This window comes from Hippocampus zosterae, chromosome 5, assembly GCF_025434085.1.
Source record: "Hippocampus zosterae strain Florida chromosome 5, ASM2543408v3, whole genome shotgun sequence".
NCBI lineage: Eukaryota > Metazoa > Chordata > Actinopteri > Syngnathiformes > Syngnathidae > Hippocampus > Hippocampus zosterae.
This window is the reverse complement of record NC_067455.1, coordinates 7,119,236-7,140,973: the sequence shown is the minus strand read 5'-3', so window position 1 is coordinate 7,140,973 and position 21,738 is coordinate 7,119,236. Positions and strand designations below refer to the sequence as shown.

General features: G+C 41.9%; 1 protein-coding gene across 8 annotated transcripts in view; it reads left to right on the top strand.

Moving 5' to 3' along the window:
- Positions 1–21,738, top strand: part of mef2d (myocyte enhancer factor 2d) — a 78,453-nt gene that overhangs the window by 39,144 nt on the left and 17,571 nt on the right. For 6 of the 8 annotated variants that reach the window (XM_052066356.1, XM_052066353.1, XM_052066354.1 and 3 more), the window contains 4 exons: positions 1,434–1,637; positions 9,213–9,350; positions 15,203–15,440; positions 17,817–17,873. In XM_052066356.1, the coding sequence (XP_051922316.1) occupies positions 1,434–1,637; positions 9,213–9,350; positions 15,203–15,440; positions 17,817–17,873 (637 nt within the window). Of the gene's footprint in view, positions 1–1,433; positions 1,638–9,212; positions 9,351–9,454; positions 9,593–15,202; positions 15,441–17,816; positions 17,874–21,738 lie in introns of all 8 variants that reach the window. The other 2 variants (XM_052066355.1, XM_052066350.1) reach the window with 1 other exon arrangement.

The window sequence follows — 21,738 nt, the reverse complement described above, 5'->3', positions numbered from 1 at the left end:
GCTGGTATCGGTCATATTCTTTTCCTGCAAAGCTCAATATGGTACCTTATGGCAAAAAAAATATCTTAAATTTTGAAAAATCATAAAGATCACATTAAGATTATGTATGAAGGAAATGGTTACGTAAAATATAGATACTTGGGCCGCAATTTGAATATTTTCACTTCGGGATGTAGGTGGTGTAATCGCTAATGTTGTCAGCATTTAGACATTTGCTTTTTAAGTACTTCGAGGTGACAGTAAAACATTTTTACACCGTACAAGTTGTACACTGACTACTTCAAATTTGAGTAAAGTAAAATTTCTTAAATTTAGGGGGTTTTGTTGTTTTTTTTAAAATAAAAATTGTGAGTGGTGCAGTCATTTTTAAGGGACAGTAAGCTAAGGTCAAATCAACTGTTAATTTTTAATTGCCGCAGAAACAAGTAACTACATTTTGTGCTGTTATTTAAAAGGTAAGTACGGGATGTATAAGAACTGGTAGAAATGTGCTACCGGGTTTCGTTGCCTAACCCTCGTCAAAATAGAAGAGAGCTTCTGTTTTTAGATGATAAAGAGGCTTAAAATGGAGCCCTGTGAGACACCACAACCGATTGACTACTTGGAAGTCAAAATCTGCAGAAATCATTCATCTTCTTGCTGATTTGTCCAAATCTGCATTCTTCTGTTGGTTGACTGAAATATTTTTGCTTCAAGCAAACCGGCACCCCACGCTCACATCTCTCATTCGCTCTCACCTTCTGAGCACTCTCACAAATGTGTGTGTGTGTGTGTGTGCGCTATGACGGAGCACATGTGTGCGTGTATGAAAGAAAAAAGAGACGGAGAGGGCGGGCATGGAAAAGAGCATGGCAGAGTGTGAAAGTGACGAGGATAGTCAACGTGACAGCAGACGAGAAGCATGTTTGGCCAGCCGGTCCTCGAGTCTGTTGCCTAAAAACAGCCTCCCTCCCTTCGCTTGAATGCAATCTGATGCAATGAATGGCGTAATGGAAACAGCAGAAGTGTGATTAAAAGTGTTGAAATTGTACTTCCCGTTAAATCGAGCGTAAACAAGACCTGTCGGGTTGATCTGCAATCCCGACTGAGCTCGTGTAGATAAAGCTTACAGCCTGTCAATCAAGTGCTTTGGCCCACATTTGTAATATCGAGTCTTTACACGGGTGGCTTGTCACACGGGGCGTCTCTAGCTGACTGCTGCTGTACTGGTCGCGAGCATTTATCCTTTGGTAGCCGTCGTGTTCCTGACTGGCCCAAAGCTGAAGTGAACTTAGCGTAATGAAATTTAGTAGGCATGTCTGTCATGAATAAAGCCACAAAAAAGTCTCAAGAAGCCAGCCCGTGAAAGCATATAGGAAGTCTCCTATTGGTCGCTGAAATATTCATGCTCAGTGCACCTCTCAACTTGCGCCGCGTTTCTGTCCGCCGCACAGGTGACCTTCACCAAACGAAAGTTTGGCCTGATGAAGAAGGCGTACGAACTGAGCGTGCTGTGCGACTGCGAGATCGCCCTCATCATCTTCAACCACTCGAACAAGCTCTTCCAGTACGCCAGCACCGACATGGACAAGGTGCTGCTCAAGTACACCGAATACAACGAGCCGCACGAGAGCCGAACCAACGCCGACATCATCGAGGTAACGTGTCGAAATATCGCACATTTGAATTAGACCCCCACCCCAAACCTCTCAAACACACACACACACACAACTTCAACCTATATTTTACTATGCCAGATTGTAAATTTCGTTCGGCTGTGTGCGTCAAAGACAAAATGATTAGCGACATACACTTTTAAGTGGCTTGTTAGCATTAGCCATTAGCTATAGCACCAGACTGTATTATTAGCCTTTTTTGTGCGATATTCATTTGTGAATGTTAACCGTCCAATAATTGCTAAGTTAGCTACTTCTGCGACTGGAAGACATGTGCTTTGTCTTTCAGAATAAGAGCAAAAGACACAAAAGTGCCACGATATAACTGGATAAATGCTGCTAATGTAACAGAATTCTTTGTAGATATCATTTCATCTACTCATCTGATAACGCTTATCCTCATTTCGATTTTTGGGTTACCTCACCAATTGTTGACCTAGAAAAGTACACACACACACACACTGGCACAAGTGTGAAGCCACAGTTCTATTTTCTTTGTATTTTTATTGTTGTTTTGAATGAGTGGGATATTTGGTTTTGAATGTGACATTATTTTCAAATAGACCTTCAAAATCGGGAAAAAAAGTGTGGCTCTTAAATGAAAGAATGAATGAAAGTTTTTGTGACATTCTCACATGTACAAGTACGGAGTAACTACAAGATTTAGCTCTGCTCTTGCAGCCTCTGGCATGTTTACAAAGTCATGATCTTTTTTTTTTGCAGCATAATGCTTTTTATTTGGCTTTTTCCACAAGATTTTATGGTTGAGAGGAGAGGTTGAGGTTGTTTTGACTTCCTTTAAAACACAATGTTGCCTTTTTTTTTTAATGTTGTATGATCCGTATAAAATCTAACGGCATAATTGGTTTTCATGTTCCTGTTTTTACACCATGAGCAATTATCAGTCAAGTGAGGTCAAACCAGCTGAGGAAAAGCTGACTTTCAATTTGTTGGTGTGTGGTTGTGTGTGTGTGTGTGTGTGTGTGTGTGTGTATGCGTGGGGTTGTATGATGGGAGCCAAATGGACAATAAAAGAAAGGTGTGTCATCTCTGAAGATTTTGACGTTTATCTTTGGGGATTTTTTTTTGTTTGCCTTTTAAAATGAAATGGTAGGAAAATGTCATCCGATTATATGAAAATGTAACTGTCACAATTGTCGGTTTATCAAGTACATCAGGGAGGAAAAATGCTCTAAACACAACTCACACCTGCAGGATCATCTTGAGAGACATCTTGTAATAGGGCCTTTGCTGACGGTGATCAGCACAGGGAGGGAGAATGCTCAATTTTCACCAGATTGTCGGTACGTGTGTTATAGCATGAGAGCAAAAGTGTGAGCCTTTTTTATTTATTTATTTTGTGAAGCGCGAGTTTCAGATAATGCTGCCACCTGGATAAAATGAAAAGAAGAGATTGGAGCCACTGATTTGGATTTACATTTTAAAATATTTATCTCAGGCAGAGGTGTCAAAGTCATTTTTGGCGTGGGACACATTTTAGTTACCGTTTCACTTGTAGGGCCGTTATGACTGAAACTGAAAAGAAGTCAACTAATCATTAAGTTACTATCATGAGGGTTTTCGTAACAGGGAAATGCTTTCAAAATATCTCTTAGTTATTACAGATGAGAATTTAAAATTTGAGTTGACATTTTAGAAAGGATCATCGAAGTTGACATCTTTGAGCTGCTTTCGTGGGCCATATAAAATGATGTGGCAGGCCAGATCAGGCCCCCGGGCCTTACGTTTGACACGGGTGATCTAGGGTAATGTATCTACCCCTTTTCTTTCTGTCTCAAAGTGTCAGCAGTCAAGATTTTTGTAGGCAGCTGGACCTTAAATGTGTGTGTGTGTGTCTGTGTATGTGTATGTGTGTGTGTGTTTGCACGCGTGTGTGTGTGTCGTAGGGCGTTGGGCAGCTCTGGGCCACATCAGCTCAAGCCCCACTGGTCCTGTTTGTGTGCGTGCGTGTGTGTGTGTGTTTTTTCCAGTGTGCGTATGAGTCGCCCTGTCTTTATTTTCCCTCTTTATGCTTGTGTTCATTTGTGCGTGTGTGTGTGTGTCTGTGTATGTGTTTTGCACGGCTCGTCCATGGCCCCAGAGAGCGTCTCATACAATATTCAAGCCTCGTGTGCGTCGCGCTTGTGTGTCTGTGTGCGTCCTTTACACGGGAGCGTCGTTCCCCAGCGCTAAACTATGCTATGCTGTCGTGACCCACCTCACCCTCCACCCTACACACACTCACACTGGCGATGCTTTCAGTGACTTTGTCCTCGGTTGTCCCCCTCCAGATGCCCACCTCCTCGATAAGCGGGTGTTAGTCGTCTGGCCACGATTGGTTAATCCTCACTTAGTACTCCTCTCTGTCCTCACATGACACCTCTTTGAAATGCCACTTGCCGGTTTTTTGTTTTGTTTTGTTTTTTTTTAATGGCGAATCGGCGGTTCTGTGATGCTGCTCAACTGGATTTGTATAGCAGTTCTGCCCTTTTGCAACCCAGAAAATTGTGGGCGGAACCATTAACATGCAACAACAATAAAATATTATTTTATATAGATGAATATATTTTTGTACTAATGCAAGACAGCATCATATGCAGAAATAATATAGAGACAGACAATACATGGCAGACAAGGACAACAAGTAAATACATCTCAGAAGGGATGCCATTATAACCATAAGCAATCAGTTTCACCTGATCCCTCTCAAAAAATACACTGGCCTAACTCGTTCACGACGTTTATATTTGACAACTGGAATCCAACCATTTACTGCCACCAAAAAATATCCGTAGTCGTCTGGAATAGGTAGCCCCGTCGTTCGCCTGTCTGCGAAATTCAATCTTCTTCATCCCTGTAGTGACGAACAGACAACATTAGATGCCGGTGTCATAGCACTTTTTGTTTGATATCAGCACAGCGTTGAAGTTGAAGATGAAGATTGGGGCTGCGGGGGGAATCTTGGGTGGCTAACACACAATGCAAAACGGGTTAAACGGGTTAAAGATTCGCAAAAAAAAAATAATTATCGATAGCCGCGCTGTTATGACACTTTGAGCAACAGATATTTGAACCAACTCACATGGATATATTCTTTATCCCCCGCGAGGAAAGCTGCTGACTGAGTCACTTCGTTGTGAAACTCTTGTTTATAACGTGTCTGTATTATACTGCCCCCAGGTGGCTAATGGATGCATGCAGTCAGAATGAACTAACGTACAAACTGTCTTTATGTTTTAAAAATTATGTTAGTAAGATCTGATTGAGTGTTATTTTCTTGAATGAAACACAACAAAAAACATGTTTTTGATCATCGCCAATGCTTCCCGTGAGAAAAGATGATTTGAAATGTAAGTGTAGTGGGTTCCAAGCAGAGTCCATGGCCCCAATTATTCTTGTCAATGAAGGTAAAACTGTACACTAAAACCGTAGACGTTGTCTAAATTCCATTTTTTTTCTCTCGAAATAATCGAATCGCATATACAGGCCTGGATAGAAATGTATCCAGCTCCGAAGTAATGAGGTCCTTATATTCAAAAAATAAATAAATGACAAATTGACAAGAAGTGCCGAGCCTCGGAGCTTAACATCGATAAAGCTTAAGTAAAAGTGGAGATGAGACGTTACATTCGTCGGGCAGCTGTCATTGGAAGCTTCTTTTTAAAAAAAAAAAAATATTTCCCCCCCCCTTCCATCAGTCACTGTGTCACCCAGGCCAGCCCGGCCCGGCCCGACCCGGTTGGGACGGCGTGACTTAATTATACGATTTACATTGGGCTTAATCTGCGGCCAGAGGACGCCGGCGAGGATAATTGGCCGGTCACCAAATGCACTCGCTCGCATTCTCGCTCAGTGCCTCCGTGAGCCTCTCTGCCGAGTGCTTTTGACTATAAATTATGAAGTGTGGATGTAGTCACGCAGGCTGCAACGCGCACGCGCACACACGAATACACTCGACTCAGTGCGGGTCAGAGTGCAGACGACCATTTCACTCTCCTGTATGCTTAGAAGCACTTTAGTGTGTGCGCGCGCGCGTGCGTGCGTGTCAGTATTCGTCACACGGCTTGACATTCCTTCACTCCGGTGAGAGGGAGCATACACGCGCACGCCGCCTCGAAAACGCAGTGCGTGCGGGTGCACGCACTGCGCGCGCGTGCGCATGTGTGGGCGGGCTTGCCTCCGCTGCCACAACGTGTTAATCCGCTCGGCTGCAGATCCCAATCAGGGCGAGAAAAAGAGGAGAAAGGAGCGGCGGAAGGCAAGGCGAGCGAGCACGATGCGAAAAGGCCTCCGATGAATAGACGCGAGAGGAGAAAGGAAGGAAGGCAGATGGAAGTGATGGACGGAGGAAAGATACGAAGTGGGGAAAAGCTGGTGGGCGGGGCTTGCAGGCGGCAGCGAGAACAATTCATCAAATTCAAATCAACATTGCAGTGTAGTGGGATGCAATTTTCAAATGATTACTGATACGCATTGATTAATTGCCCGGGTGTGTTGGAGAAAAAAAAATCCATGGGAAAATGATCTTGGTAATCATAATCGCATATTAAATCCCGATCACAATAATTAAGGGGGAAAATGCAGTTAGATTATTGGTTGAAATCTTTGTGGTGAGCGTCATCAAAGGTGATCGGGTAATTTATCGTCAATATCTTGTGAAATTCTGCTTCATGGTTGGATCGATCAAATATATATATATATATTCCTACTGGCTCTATTTATTCATGCGATTTTCTACCCGAGCTGGTCGGTTGTTGTGATGGCGGGGAAATTGCAGTTCAAATCTTTTCATGTATTTCTGTGTTCATCTTTTTCATTTTGTTCTATGAAGAAAAAAAATTGACTTGATCGGTTAATGAAATGTTGACCTACTTTCTAGTTTCTTTCGTTTGCTGTACAGATGCTTGAAAACGGACGATGATGTTGCTTTGTTTTGCCATAACGCCCAGCAGCCCTCTTCTTTTCAGCTGTAAAACTGTTGCACAGCAGCTTTTGGGTTGCGTGAGCGCGCGTGCAAACGTCCCTCTGACGTCCATTCAGTATCCTCAAAGAAGATTCATGCGTCCGTCACAAGCTTTCATTGTGGCCTTATGCTGTTTGTGCTGATTTTATGCATCTTCCAGGACAGAGACGCCGTGTACAGTGTTTGTCGTCCCGATGACTGGCGGACGGCCGAGTGTGTGTGTGTGTGTGTCAGTGTGTGTGTGTCAGTGTGTCATTGTGTGTCAGCTCGCACGCGTGCTTCAATTTTCGTTTTGCTCGTTTTAATAAACTTTTTTGTCTTGTATTTGACATTTTTTATGTTGAACGGGAGTTAAACCGCCTCTCGCGGGATCTTCGAATGGAACCAAGGCAATAACAAAAGCCATTATTACTTCCTTTTTAGAATGTAGAAATTCATTGTTCCTGTTGTATCTTTAATTTCCTGGAGAGAAGGCAAATGATTGAGGTTGAACTCCCCCCCCCCCCAAAAAAAAAGGCAATTTGGTATTTTTATAGAGCACAGTTCACACTCTTCAAATACCTTGTTGCATCATTCATTTTCTATTAAAGAAGAAAAACAGTTTTTACAATTATGTTTTGTCATATTAAGCCCCTTGGTACTGTAATCACATAATAATAGTAATAATCAGATCAAACGGTTATTGTTAATCTTATCTGCATCATTCATTTCCATAAACGGGGATGAACAAGTGATTTTCCACTCTTAAAAAGAAAAGCTTCAAGTTGTTATATGGTATATATTACTAGATGCGCCATATTTCGGGCTGTTTAAACTGTTTCACTTTCCTAAAATGACAAGATTTAAGCTAATACCGAATGTATAGTATTATAAACTCTTGGTGTTTTAATAGCGTAATCATTTACATTGATCAACCCGTTACGGTTGCTCTTGTTTGCATTGTTCACGCCCCTGAAAAGAAGACAAACTAGATATTGCACTTTTCTAAATAGAAAAGATATAAGATATACTATATGTATTACTGATACCATTCCGTTGCTGTTTCTTTAGCTGTTACTGTTAGTCCAAATTTCCTGAAAAGAAGACAAACTGTAGCTGTTGTGCTCTAATTCTTTAAAAAAAAAAAGATTTAAGCGATTTTATATGATATCACGAAGGCCACTTGTGGTTTCGTAGCATTACAATTCACTGTTCAAATGTTTTTGGGGTTGTTTTTTTTTTTTTTGCATTCCTTCATTTCCTATAAAAGAAGGCAAACGATTAATGTTACACTTTCCTAAAATGAAAACATTTAAGCTGTTTATTTTCTTAAAGCCATGGGTGGTTTGAAAGCGTTACAACTCAAGACTGTTCAAACTGTTATTGTTCCAAATTTTCGAAAAAAAGAAGGCAACCTATTCGTGTTGTAGATTCAGATTTCAGCCATTCCTCATTTTGAGCTTTACTCCCGAGCAAGTGAGCTTTTTTTTTTCTTTGCTATTTTACAGTTTCGCTAATTGATTTCCAAAGCGGGAAAGCTTTCCCGGCCAGTCACGGTGTCTTCCGTCGCTTCACACGGCCACAAAGCTTCTTAGCTTAGCGGCAAATCGGGTTGAGCCGGAATCCTCGGCACTGACTCCGCAGCTTTCACACCAATCAAGCAGCTGCGTTGACGAGCTGCCCGGTTGGTGTTGGCTTGCTGCGGTTCCAAAGCGTCAGTTGTCAGCTCGCGTCAGCACTCTTATGGATCGAAGAACATTCTGGTCGGTGTCATTGAGAAGCTTTCTTTCTTCATTCCGGGCTCCCGAGTGCACCTGCGAGTGCAGATTGAGTTGTCCCTCCAAGGTTATTCCAGGTCGGAATCGCGTGTTATCTCCTCCTAAAGGCCAAAAATCTTTTCCATTTCCTTCTCAGGTTTCAACGTAGGCGACGTTAGGCAACTCGAGTCCGAGTTAGATAGATAGTCCATCCATCCATCCATTTTCTGAACCATCTATCTATCTATCTATCTATCTATCTATCTATCTATCTATCTATCTATCTATCTATCTATCTATCTATCTATCTATCTATCTATCTATCTATCTATCTATCTATCTATCTATCTATCTATCTATCTATCTATCTATCTATCTATCTATCTATCTATCTATCTATCTATCTATCTATCTATCTATCTATCTATCTATCTATCTATCTATCTATATCTATCTATCTATCTATCTATCTATCTATCATCTAGTTGGCTAGCTAGCTACATAGATCGCTATCTAGCTACCTAGCTATGTAGCTACGTAGCTACAGTATCTATCTATCTATCTCTGACGTGATTTTTTTTTTTCGTCATAGGGGTTAATTTTAAGTTGACTATACCTGTACTTTATGTTTAAAAATGTACAGGAAAGGAAGGATTTGATACCTCAAGATTTCAGGCAAACGATTAGGAATGTAGGTCAGCTGACATGACCCACGCGAGTGACACTGTGGAGAAATGTTGTCGACTCATGCGAGGACACATGTCTGTCTCTCTTTTTTTTTTTAATGATTATTATTTTTTAATTCTGTTGATAACACGCACGTGTGTATGTATGCAAATGTGCCCCCCCCCTACCCAGACATTGCGAAAGAAATCCTTTAACGGCTGCAACAGCCCCGAACCCGATGGCGACGACTCCATCGACCAAAGCCCGCTAAACGACGACAAGTACCGCAACAAGACGGACGACCTGGACACCCTCTACAAGCGCTACGGCGTGAGTACACTCGCACCTGTGTCATCGTCTCTAACCCCTCTCCTCCTCCTCCTCCTCTTCTATCCTCCTCTTCTTCCTATCCTTCTTCTATTTGGGCTACCAAGGCTCTGAACAAGAAAGAGCACCGGGACTCTGAGAGCCCGGACCCCGAGGAGCCTTTCTCGCTCACGCCGCGCACTGAGGAGAAGTACAAAAAAATTGACGAGGAGTTTGATAAAATGATGCGCAACTATAGGCTGTCAGTGAGTACCGCCACGCCTCCTCTGTGTCCCCACCCCTTTTTGATCCCCCCCCCCTTACCCTACTCCTTTTTCGCCTCCTCGGGCTGCTGATGGCGGCGGCTGACTTCTACTCACAGAGCACTCGCATTCACCATCCTCACACCTCCTCTTCCTCGTCCACGCAACCCTCACCGATGGAAAGCCGTTTGAGCATTTATTCTGTTGTCCTCCATATGCGTTTTTGAGGTCCGCGTCCTCGTACCAGTTCGGTGTGATTAGTACGCCACCTGGCCCACCTGTGTCTTTCTAATGCTGCGTCGGTAACACCACGAGTTGTTTTGCTAGCGAGGGCAAATAGTGTACTGGACCGTAAGATGGATATCAAGATTGCATGGGTCACATTTCTGAAGTCTATTAGTAGCACGCAAGTAGTTTTGCTTTACGAGTAAAAAGGGCTCGACCGGGATGGATTTGTTGAGGCCGCTATTTGGGTAAAAATTGAGTTAAATTCCGCTAACTGATTAGTCGGCCGGGAAAAAAAAAATCTATGTACAGTTTGTATATATACATACATAGAAGTGTTTTTGGTAGTCGTTTCATTTTTCAACAGAAAAAAAAATGACCAAAAAGAAAAATGCAGATGTTTTGCCTTTTTGGGGGTAGGTTGAATATTTGCCCTATCTTGTAATGTGGTAAAAAAAAAAATCGGAGAGAATATCCGTTGAATAACATGTACTTGTCTTACTAATGGCCAATTGCCCACTAGTCGTTTTGTCTCACATGTAGGTAGTTGGACTACGATTGTGCTTAAGTTTTTCTACATGTGTTATTTGATGCCCTCGACGTCCAGCTCAAAGTCCGCGCGCTCGTCCACGCTTTGTCGTCACAAATAGAACAACTTTGGCATAGGGCTAGAACGGCTACAAATTAAGCAAAACCTTTACTGATACGGAAATGTCACTAGTCGCCATTCATGCTAGGAGTGAAACGTTAAAATTCTACTAGTTGACATCTTCGGATATAAGCTTCGCGCTATGTACGAGGAACAGCGACAGTTAACAGTTAAACAGATAACGACTAGCGCATGGTTCTGCCTCGCTAATAACATTTTCTAGCCCTACTAGGACGCCAAATATGTCTTACTTGTGTCCTGTCCTTGGCTGGGAAAATGACTCGTGGTTAATTTATGGCTCCGAATAAGGTCTCGGCTACCAGCGCATCTTTGCTATCCATCTTAAGGTCCATTTACTAGTACGCTCACTCTTTGTCCTCACTTGTAAGATAACACAGCGCGCTAGTAGAATGACTGTATCCATTTGTTTTCAATCTTCCACCTTTCTGCACCCTAGTAGGACAACATTGGCATTCTACCGTGAGATGTTACTAGTGAAGCAAAAATGTCCGCAAGTTGACAACTGCGCTCCTTATAGTCATGCTTGTGAAGCGCTCAGTGTTATATAGTACAATTTTCCAACGTTCCTTGTAGTACTACTAGTAGCACTGTTGTCAACTCGTGCACGCTAGTAGCGTGTCCAGTTGTCCTACTAGTATGCCCGAAGTTGTCCTTGAACAAAATAAAAGCTCAAACAACTTTCCATACTCACCAGCACATCAGCTAATGCTAATGCTGTGTGTGTGAGACGGAGACCTCCCCCAAGGCAGGACAGGCAGGCAGACGTTATGCATTCACTTGGGAAATGCAGTGGCCGCAACCTAAATTGCTCAAATTACCTTTGCCCTGAATAAAATACAATTGTATGATTTATTTTATCTGCTCATGAAAAATAACTGTCATATACATGCATTGAACATTCACGTCACATAAAATTGCTTATTTTACCCTTTTTTTTCAAACTTTTTGATGAATTAGTTACACTTGAATTTTACTTTTATTTATTTTTTTATTACTTGTGTTGTTGGTAAAATTTGCCTTTATAAAAATATTCAAATAATAAATTGTTACAATTATAATTTATTTTACTTCTGGAATTGCGTTGATAAATGAGCACAGAAAATGCTAAATGAATGTGTGACATCACGAGAGACCTCAGTTCAGAAGGGCAGTTCAAAGATACAGAAAAAGAAAAAAAGAACAGGAAGCACGCGCAAGGGACTATGTTCGAGGTTCCATCGTATTATTAGGATTTTATCAATTTTGGCTGTTGTCATCTCACAGTTTGTACTCATAGGAATATAGTGTAATTTAATATTAAAAGAAAAAAACAATGCTATGGCAGCAGGAGTTAAGCTACTGAATTTTTAGCTTACTTAGAAAAATGGAAGCTATAAAGCGCTTTTTTTGTTTAGTTTTTTTTGTACATTTCTTTGGCTCAGCTTGCATGTCAGCCATGTTTGTGGAGTGTGTTGCCACAGTTTTTTGGCATGTGCACGAAGCTCAAGGTGCCAAATTGTGTTTATGTGCCTATTTCTTATTTGTATTTCATTTATTTCGTTTTTTTGGGGAGGTACAATTTCCCCAGGACCTGACTGTGTGTTTGCTCAAGTCTTCATATTAGTTTCAATCGTTTTATATTTTCTAGAAAATGACACCAAGATTAAAAGATGGCCAAATATGAAGAATAAGTCATGTGGGGAAAAAAATCGATAAAAAATATGAAGAAAATGTGAGCAGTCATTATCCCTTTTAAAAACGTATACAGTCTAAAAATCCCAGAGCATTGTAAATATCCCGGCTTGAAGAAGCAAACAGGACCACATCATCTGCTAAAGGCAGAGATGCAATACGGAGACCACCAAACAGGACCCCCTTCAACGCCTCCGCTGCGCCTACAAATTCTGTTCATAAAAGTTATGAACAGAATCAGTGACAAAGTCCAACCTTCACTGGGAACAAATCCGACTTATATAGGTTCTTTTTTTTTTAACAAATACAGACAATTTGTTCATAGAATAATTAAATATAAACATACTGTATATTCAGTGTGAATATAATTCAATTAAAAATAAAACAAAATATTGAAACAATCATAGGTACACATTTTTTAAAATCATTTTAAAAAATGTTTTCTTCATCATAAATTAGCCTGAACTACATTAAACTCTTCGGTGAAGAAATGACGGTACATCTCTGATTTTATACATTAAAAAAAAATAGTGTTGTTCCTGTAATTCTTTCAAAAATAATAAACCCAGACAATCCATACTTGAATTCATGCGCCTTATTCATAACTGTGAGTGAGACAATTGGTTATGTGTGCCATAAAAATAATCACGCAACTTGCAAAAGGTATGTTAACGACATCCAGGACTGTCACCGCAGTCGTCATGGCAACCGCAGGCAAGGAAAACACACTTTTTTTGGGGGCGTAATAACTCAATTTAATACCTCGGGTTCATGCCTTCCTACTGTGAAGAAGTGACGCTATTCATAGAGCTAGCATGCAGTCGCCGTGGAGACGTCCCTGACTGGACACGGCGTTTCGGTCGTGAACCGGCTCAGGTTCAGGCACCTAGCACCGCGATTGGTGTCTTCTCCCGTGGCACTCAATCACGCCATTAACATCACCTTAACGAGTGCCGTTTGATTTTACGAGCTGGCTAACTGCCCGGCTCGTGATTGGTCACCGGGGAACGCGCACACGGTCACCCTGAGCGCTTTTATGATCTTACCCCTGAGACTGACACTACCGCGACACGATGAGCTTGATACTACCTCCAAAGCAAGGAAAGTCACAGCTCCACTTTGGCCACTAGTTCCATTACAATATTATCATACTATTTTATGATAGATTGTGTGGTAACAGTAAAGTCGACTCACTTCACAAAAAGCAGCCTTTTGGAAATGAATGAACATTTATTCAAAATCGAGGCGTCAAGCTGCTTAATAGAACCACGAGTTAAGTTTGCTGTCAAACTAAAACATAAAACAAAAAGAATCACACGTTGTGAGTTTAAAGCAACACAACTTTGCCTTCCGCTAGCTTAAAGCTAACAGCACCGTAGATGGGCTAATGAATAGCATAAATAGTTAAAACCATTCAAGCAATGGGTATTTGAACACAAAGGTGCATCAACACATGGTGACAAACAACATAAAAGGCATATATTCTTTATCCCCCTGTGGGGGGGGGGGAAACCCAAAGAGGATGGAATGGATAAAATGTATTCATTTGTGTTTTGAGTCTCACACATGGTAACGTAACAAATTTAATTTATGTTTCATGGCACCACTGTATTGATTCGCACCAGTCACTCTCACTCTCTCACTTGCAAGAAAATGTGAGACTATCGCATAACGTTACATTGAGGAAGCAAAAAGATGACTGTCCGAATCAGAGACAAAATGTGTTCCGTCACTCCAGGAGAAGCTTCCTGTCAAACTGACGCACTGTATTTTGAAACCGTATTTCTCTGGCTTAATGCTAACATATTACACGGAACGCCATGTACAGGCTTCAAAAAAATAGCATCGATTTTGCAGCCATTGTAAACTTTCAAACAACACAAACAGAGCAGCAATACATACAAAGAGAACATACAACAATGATCACAGGCACACAGTCCCTCTGCTCTGTGGAAACAACGAATATTATTGGTGCTCAGTTGGGGACATTTCTGTGCCTTTTGTCATCGCTGTTAATTAAGTTCAAGTTGAAGTCAACTTTATTGTCAAATGTGTGTATTCCAGGAGACCTTAGTGCTGCCCATTGTGTTGTGGAAAATCATCTTATAATACTAAAGTTGAGCGACTCTAAATTCCAACTTCTCTGCAGACTGTTAAACTCTTGAAGGAATCAACTCCCGTCCCGTTTCTGTTATGTTTATCAAAAATAAATAAATAAACAAATAACGAAATCTTTGAAAACGTTTTAATGTTTTAAATGAAACAAAATTTTCTTTCATCCCGTGTGCTCTCGCCTTCCTCACAGTTAAAGTGGGTCCCAGGCTGTATAAGCCGAGCACAGAGCCTGGAACTTAGGCGCTTTGGCCCATTTTCTTGAAATAGAAGTCCTGCTTTTGCTGTGATGTGGGTCACCTTCCAGGACAACCCGAAATGGTTGACATAAATTTTAGTACATTTTATGGACTCAACTGTTTAAACCACCAAGATCTTCATTTAACACTTTCAAAAATGTCATTCCGCACGCCTCTGCGTGTTTGTGTGTGTCTGTCGTATCGTGTCAGTTAAAATAATTTGATAGCTTTGTACTATTGATTAACGTTTAAAATGTTAGCATGTAGCATTAGCATTGTGTCTGTTTCTTGCTGGGATGCAAAGCAAGTGGTGCGCTGTAGTATAACCAATTTGAACAGTGTTAAAAGCGGGATGTAATGTAAATGCTAGGTACGACGAGCTAGAATGTAGCTTTAGCAGTTAAATGTCGCATTATGGGTAGCTATGTAATCCTCTGATAACATTGGGATGGAGTATATAGATAGTGGGATCACATTAGCCTTGTGATGTACTGTTCGTTTGAAACAGTAGCATGCGAAGGAGCTAGGAGATGCCATTCTTCGGCTGACTTGTTTTGTTTTGGTGTGACCGTTTTCCAACATTCGGGCTTGTTTGCTTCGCTGATGCTAAGCTAATGAAGCTAAATTGACCAACTGTCTCATACTGTGGATATTGGCATTGAAAATCCCCGCCCTTCTCCTCTCTCTTGCGCCCAGGCCACCGTCCCGCAGCCAACCTTCTCCATGCCCGTCACCGTGCCAGTGTCCAATCAGAGCGCCCCACCGCCGCAACCCGCCACCCTTCAGTTCAGCAACAACCCGGGCGGCACCTTGGTCACCACCACCTCCTTCATCAACGCCGCCCTCTCGGACCCCCGCCTGCTGTCACCGCAGCAACCCACCCTGCAAAGGAACACCGTCTCACCGGGACTGCCGCAGCGACCTGCAAGCGCGGGTATGACACTCTACTACGTATTTATGTTTACAGTTCAAACAGGGGAAATATTTTTGGGAAAATTCAGCCCCCAAATTACACAAATTAAATTTAATAGCAATGTCAATCAAGAGTAGATTCACAGTCTCGAGAAGCCATGCCTGAAAAGACACAGGAAGTCAGCCATCTTGGTTTGAAACGACCATTTGAGGCTAAATCGTCTCAGGGGCGGCAAACCATATTTTAAAATCAGTTCAGCCATTGAATCCAGTTTGACGCAGTATCATTAAATTTGGCAGGCGTATCTATCGTGAGTAGACCCGCAAAAATCTCAAGAATCTCAAAAATCTCAAGAAGCAATGCCTGAAAAAACAAAGGGAATCAACTATTTTGAGTTGACCTGTCAAGATAAATCACATAACACATAACACATAACACATAACACATAACACATAACACATAAACACATAACAATCTCAGCTTTCTTAATGTTACATTTTTTTTAAAAGTCCAACTCATGAAACCCATTTGATTTAGCAAAGTCCATCATGAATCAATGGAAAAGGCTCAACTTGTGTTTAAAAAAAAAAACGAAAAAAAAAACAAAGCACAGGAAGTCAGCCATTTTGCTTGTCTAATTTGGTCATTTTCAGGGACTTCCCTCTAAGATGAATTTATCCAGTTTTACTCAGCATCATGAGGTTTAGTTGCACAGTCTTTGTGGAGTAGACCGACAAAAAAAGTCTCGAGAAGCGATGCCTCCAAAGATCCCCAAAGTCCGCCATTTTTGTTTAAAGTGGACATGTTGTGAAAGCGTTAAAATATTCAGCTTCCGAAAGCCGTTCGACTTAGATATATGGCCCACAAAATAATCTCAAAAAGACATCTCCCAATTCCAGGAAGTCAGCCATTTAAGTGGAAATTTCAGGCTCAAGTGGCTCAGCTGCGCTCAGTCACATTTCAGAAACAATTCTGTGTCTCCCAAAACCAATTACAAGCCTTTGAGTCAGTAAATTTGATTTGTGTATCTGTCATGAGTAAAGTAAAAATAAATAAATAAATAAATAAATTCTCAAGGCAAAAACCCATTTTCTGAAAAGACACAAGAAATTTGCCATTTTAATTTGAATTGGCCATTTCAGGTTAATTCAGAAATTTTCAGTGGCCCAAACTCGTCCGTGAGATTCTGTCCATTCATTCATTCATTCATCTTCCTAACCGCTTGATCCTCACTAGGGTCGCGGGGGGTGCTGGAGCCTATCCCAGCTGTCTCCGGGCAGTAGGCGGGGGACACCCTGAATCGGTTGCCAGCCAATCGCAGGGCACACAGAGACGAACAACCATCCGCGCTCACACTCACACCAAGGGACAATTTAGAGTGCTCCATTAATCTGCCATGCATGTTTTGGAATCTGAGAGGAAACCAGAGTACCTGGAGAAAACCCACGCAGGCCCGGGGAGAACATGCAAACTCCACACAGGGAGGCCGGAGCTGGAATCGAACCCGGTACCTCTGCACTGTGAAGCCGACGTGCTAACCACTGGAGATTCTGTCCAATTGCTGGCAATTTGAAACCACATTTGAGAAGCTAGCACTCGTTTGTGAGGAACTTGACACTTCCTTCCCTTCAAAGTCGGTATACGTGCACGGAATCCTGCGCGTGGCGACTGCGGGGGTGCGAGGGCCCGTTCGCTACTGCTTTAATTTAAACTTTTGTAACTTCCACACGAGCTGACTAAAACGTCTTTTGATACTCGCTGCTGACTGATGAGGTTCGTACGTGTGGAAACATCATCAAGCGAAGGCGCGCCAAAACAAAAGCCTCTTCAAAAACAACAGCCGGCTGTGAAGTGCCGCCCACACGATTTGCTTGACGGCTCTTTGTGAGACGAACAACTTCTACCTCCCGAAACATGTTGGCTCCCTCCCCCCTTTGTCTTTTATTATATTTTACTCTTCAAGGCGCAACACATTTTGCACTCAACTTCCACTTCATTCGATAAACCATCAAATGCGGAAATTCTCCTTGTGCAAAGATATTAATGCTCACTTATGAGGTTTAACTAGTACTCGTGCGTTGCGTCACACGGAGACCCGTTTCTAATATTTTGGCATGAGAGGGTTCAAATATGCATCATTCAAACAATTAAAGGAGCATCTGCGTGGTTCAAATGTTGTTGTTTAATGAGTGAGTTGACATTCTGCTCTTCTCGTTTGTGTTCAAGCACTGCAAAATTATCAACTGTGAAATACTTGTATAACGAGACCCTTGATGCGGAGATTAGAATGGATTATTTAAATCGAATATGAATGACCGGTTGAGTTATGCTCATGTTTTTGTTTTTCTGTTTTTCTTTTTTGTTTGTTTTTTTTTTTGTTTTTGTCCTCGTATTCAGGCGCACTCCTCAGTGGAGATCTGGGAAACTCCAATGGAGCGTGTCCAAGTCCAGTCCGTAAGTCAAGTCTATACACACACGCACACGCACACACACACACACACACACACACACACACACACACACACACACGCGCGCAGTCAGACACGCGAATGCTGTTGAGAGGCAACAGCGAAAGGTCACAGTCCAGAAGACCGAATATGACGGGTGAACAACAGTTTGATTTGCGTCAGAGAAAATGTAAGCAGCCTTTTAAACTGCGTGCAAATGGCCTTCTTGTTTACTCACTTACTGAATGTTGTTTTTTTTTTAAGACAATACAATGATTTTGTTATTGTTAATTATGAAGGCCTGACCAACCAATAGCCCAGCCGATATGAGCTCTTTTAAAATCGGCCAAAATTGGTTGATTTAATCTTTTTTTTCCCCCCCCTTTTGTACATTACCACATTACAACAACGGACAAAGATCACATTCAAACAACCCCCGCCCCAAAATAGACAATAAAATCATCCGATTGTAGCTGATTTTGATTGAAGTTAAACAGGTAATACAGAAAAAAAAGTATTGTAAAACATTAAACTGTTGTCCCTGAAATTAATATCTTTATCGTTATCGTCTATCGGACTAATAAAGTAAATTATTTTATTCATGAGGTACTTTTTAAAAAAATAATTGGCCAAGTAATCGGTTACCATAATTTTATTCAGAATCGGCCTTAAAAAAATCATTATCCCTCAGTCCCTAAATATGACTGCAGCTTACTGAGTCACATCGTTATGAAATTCTTCTTCGTTTATAATGTCTGGATGACACCGCCCACTGGTGGCCAAGGTGAGCACACCATAAGGAGCATGATGATCATGGGCATTGTAGCATGAAATTAAGATAAGAAAACCTTTATTAAGAGACGTCATGCTAAAAATGGGCACACGTCTGCTACAAGATAGATTTTGAAAGCAAACATGAGTCACAAACTGTTTTAACCTTCACATTCTAGTTAATTGCAGTATGCTACTATTACGCTTATGTTTTTATAAAGTGCAATATTGTCAGGGCCTATTTTTTTTCAATACAATAACAAGTTGAACATTTATGTTGGTTTTGGGTTTTTTTGTAGCTGGAATGGATTAATGGCGATTTTATACATTTCAAAGTGGAATGATGATTTGAAAATGCGAGCGTCTTAAGTTGCGAGCAAGGCCACGGAATAAATTCAACTCCGATCTCAAGGCACTGCTGTACAGATACGTCCGTCAAGAATTAATTGTGCAAAGCAGCTGAGAGCAAATGTTCCCCAACGACAACTGCGGCCAATAAAATCGACTTGTGTTCTTGACCCCCCCCCCCCAGACCCCCCCTACACCCCCTGCCCTTGGGGCCCCTCTCAGCTGTTGCCCCTCATCTCCCCTATCCGCAGTGGCCCCGCCCAAGCGTCACCAATCTTGGCACCGACCACTCCTCAGAGGTGACTTTGACGCTGGCCAGAGCTTCCCCCTTAAAGCCCATTAGCGGCACATCAGAGTGCCAGCACTAACAGATATCTTCTTGTTTGCTTTCTCTTTTTTTTTTTCCATACCCTCTGGGCTCCATGCTGGCCAAGTGGGTCCAGCTTGCTTCCTTTTTTTTCCTTTTTTTTAAAAACCATTTTACCAGTGTCATTGCCAATATAATGAGACTTCCCAAAGGTGACTGGGGATTTTTAGAAACAAAACTAGGTTAAAAAAATGTTAGTTACTGAGAGAGGAAAAAAAAGGGTTTGAATGTGTTACTGTGCTCCAGCGGGGCTTACGTTTTAAGAATGAACGAATACGGTCTACGAATGACTTGAAGTGATTCAAAACTTTAGTTTTAAAAATAGCAAAAAGATTAAAAAAAAGATACCTCTCTAGCCAAAAAAATGGCTACAAACAAGCCGAAAGTGTAGTCAAATTGAGTAAGGCGTGAGAAGCTTAAAGCTTCCGTCTCTGATGGCCGAATGGAAATTCAGTGCCATGGATGCGTTTACATTCACCGGTTTGCACTTGATCACACAAACGAGGCTGCATTTGGAATGAGACCTTGCATGTGCACTCCATTGTTCGTCTGAATTCATCGACTGGTGAAGATCATTTTATTATTGTTAGAAGGACTTCTACATAAACGTGGATTCGGGTCAGAATTTTGCAATAGCTTCCCTTACACGCATTCGAGAGGGCTTTTTATTTTTCCTTTGGCGGCCATCTTGGGAGGTTACACACGTGCTTTGTGACACACACCAGATGAAAGCTTACAAATCACTGGAGGATGACAACTATTTTGAAAGCGGATGGCAACAGGGTATAAATCAAAGTATTATCCGGAGAAGCTGTTTAAGTTGCTGCACGGGTGAGTTAATGTTGTACAGCGACCGGTAATGGCAGGCTGCATTGCGCACACAGTAACACACAATACGGTGAACTTTTTTTTGTTTTGTTTTTTTCTACAATGAATAAAGTTATCTGCGGATTATGGAACGTAATAATGAAGCAGGCGTTGTCAACTTGACCGGTGCGTTGGGCTTGTTGTGCAGGAAACCCACCTCTCGGTCCGGTGACTGTAAAAGCACCAATGGAAGACAGTCGAATGAACGGGGCCTCGTGTTGCTTATTCAGCCAGGGTTGTATTCCATCCCACTTCAGCAGCAAGCAATTTACCATTATTTGCTTCTATAAAAAGCAACGATCTATGTTTGCCTCAAGACCTTAGCTTTGGGCTAAGCTGCCTTAGACTCATCCACTTGCTAGCTTAGCTTGCGCATGAATCCAAAATGGCTTTCAGGTTAGTGTTAACATGACATTGTCTTTTTAATTTATTGTGATCGGGATAAAATGATCTCTCATCACTACTATTTCGAAGGTAACGAAACCTGGCGCTCAGTAAGTGATCACTGTACACTTTAGCCCAAACTATGGTATGGCTATGGAGGTCTGCACGGGAGATGGTACTTGGCTACTTCGCTTGTTGCCCTGTTTTAGTGCTAGTCTTTTGATGTAGATTCTCCATCCTGTGTTGAAAACCAAAACACCGTCCACTCAAATCGCAGCTCAGGTGACTGTACATCCGGAAGCTTCCTGTGGTTAGCTAATGCTTCTCCTGGAACCTCGTCCCCGCCCCACTTCACCATTGCTCCCCCTTCAGTATCCCCTTTCTTTCCCGTGTGTGTCTGTGTGTATGTGCTCGTATGTATTTCACTCTCAGCTGTTGTGCGTTCGACTCTTCTGGAACATCCACATTGACGTCAGATGGCATTCTCGACATTCCCTAGTCCAGAGTCGCCACATCGCCACCGCATGGACTCCACACACACACGGAAACACAAACACACAGACACTAATAATACCCAGGTGGAATAGAGACTTTGTGTGTGTATGTGCGCGCGCGCGTGTGTGTGCGTGTGCGTGTGCGTGTGCGTGTGTGTGTGCGTTTGTATTCATGACATCTCAGGACAATTTTATGATAACACACCTTCACAATGAGGACCTGTGGAAAAATGAGGACATTTTTCGCGTCCTCATATTTCCACGCAGTCTACACTACTCTAGAGCTCACGAGGATACTCCCACACCAAAAATAAGTGATGTCCTGAAAGAGCACAATTTTCAGAAATTGTGTGTTTAAGTGTGTTTAACTTTCGACTCACTTTTCATTTGGAAAACTAGTGGCCAACTTCGGTACTTAACACACTTTTAACACACTTTCAGTGACGTCATTGTGCAGGACCTCAAATGTCATCTTTTTCGGACTGACTCACACATTTTCCCCGCCCTCGTCCTGATAAGTCACATCAATTAGCAGTCACACAAAATCCAACATGTGAAGCAGCCAGACAATCCTACTCTCAAACACGACCACGCGTGGATGACCATCGGGTAAGCAATTCCTTTTCATTTATCTTACCGTA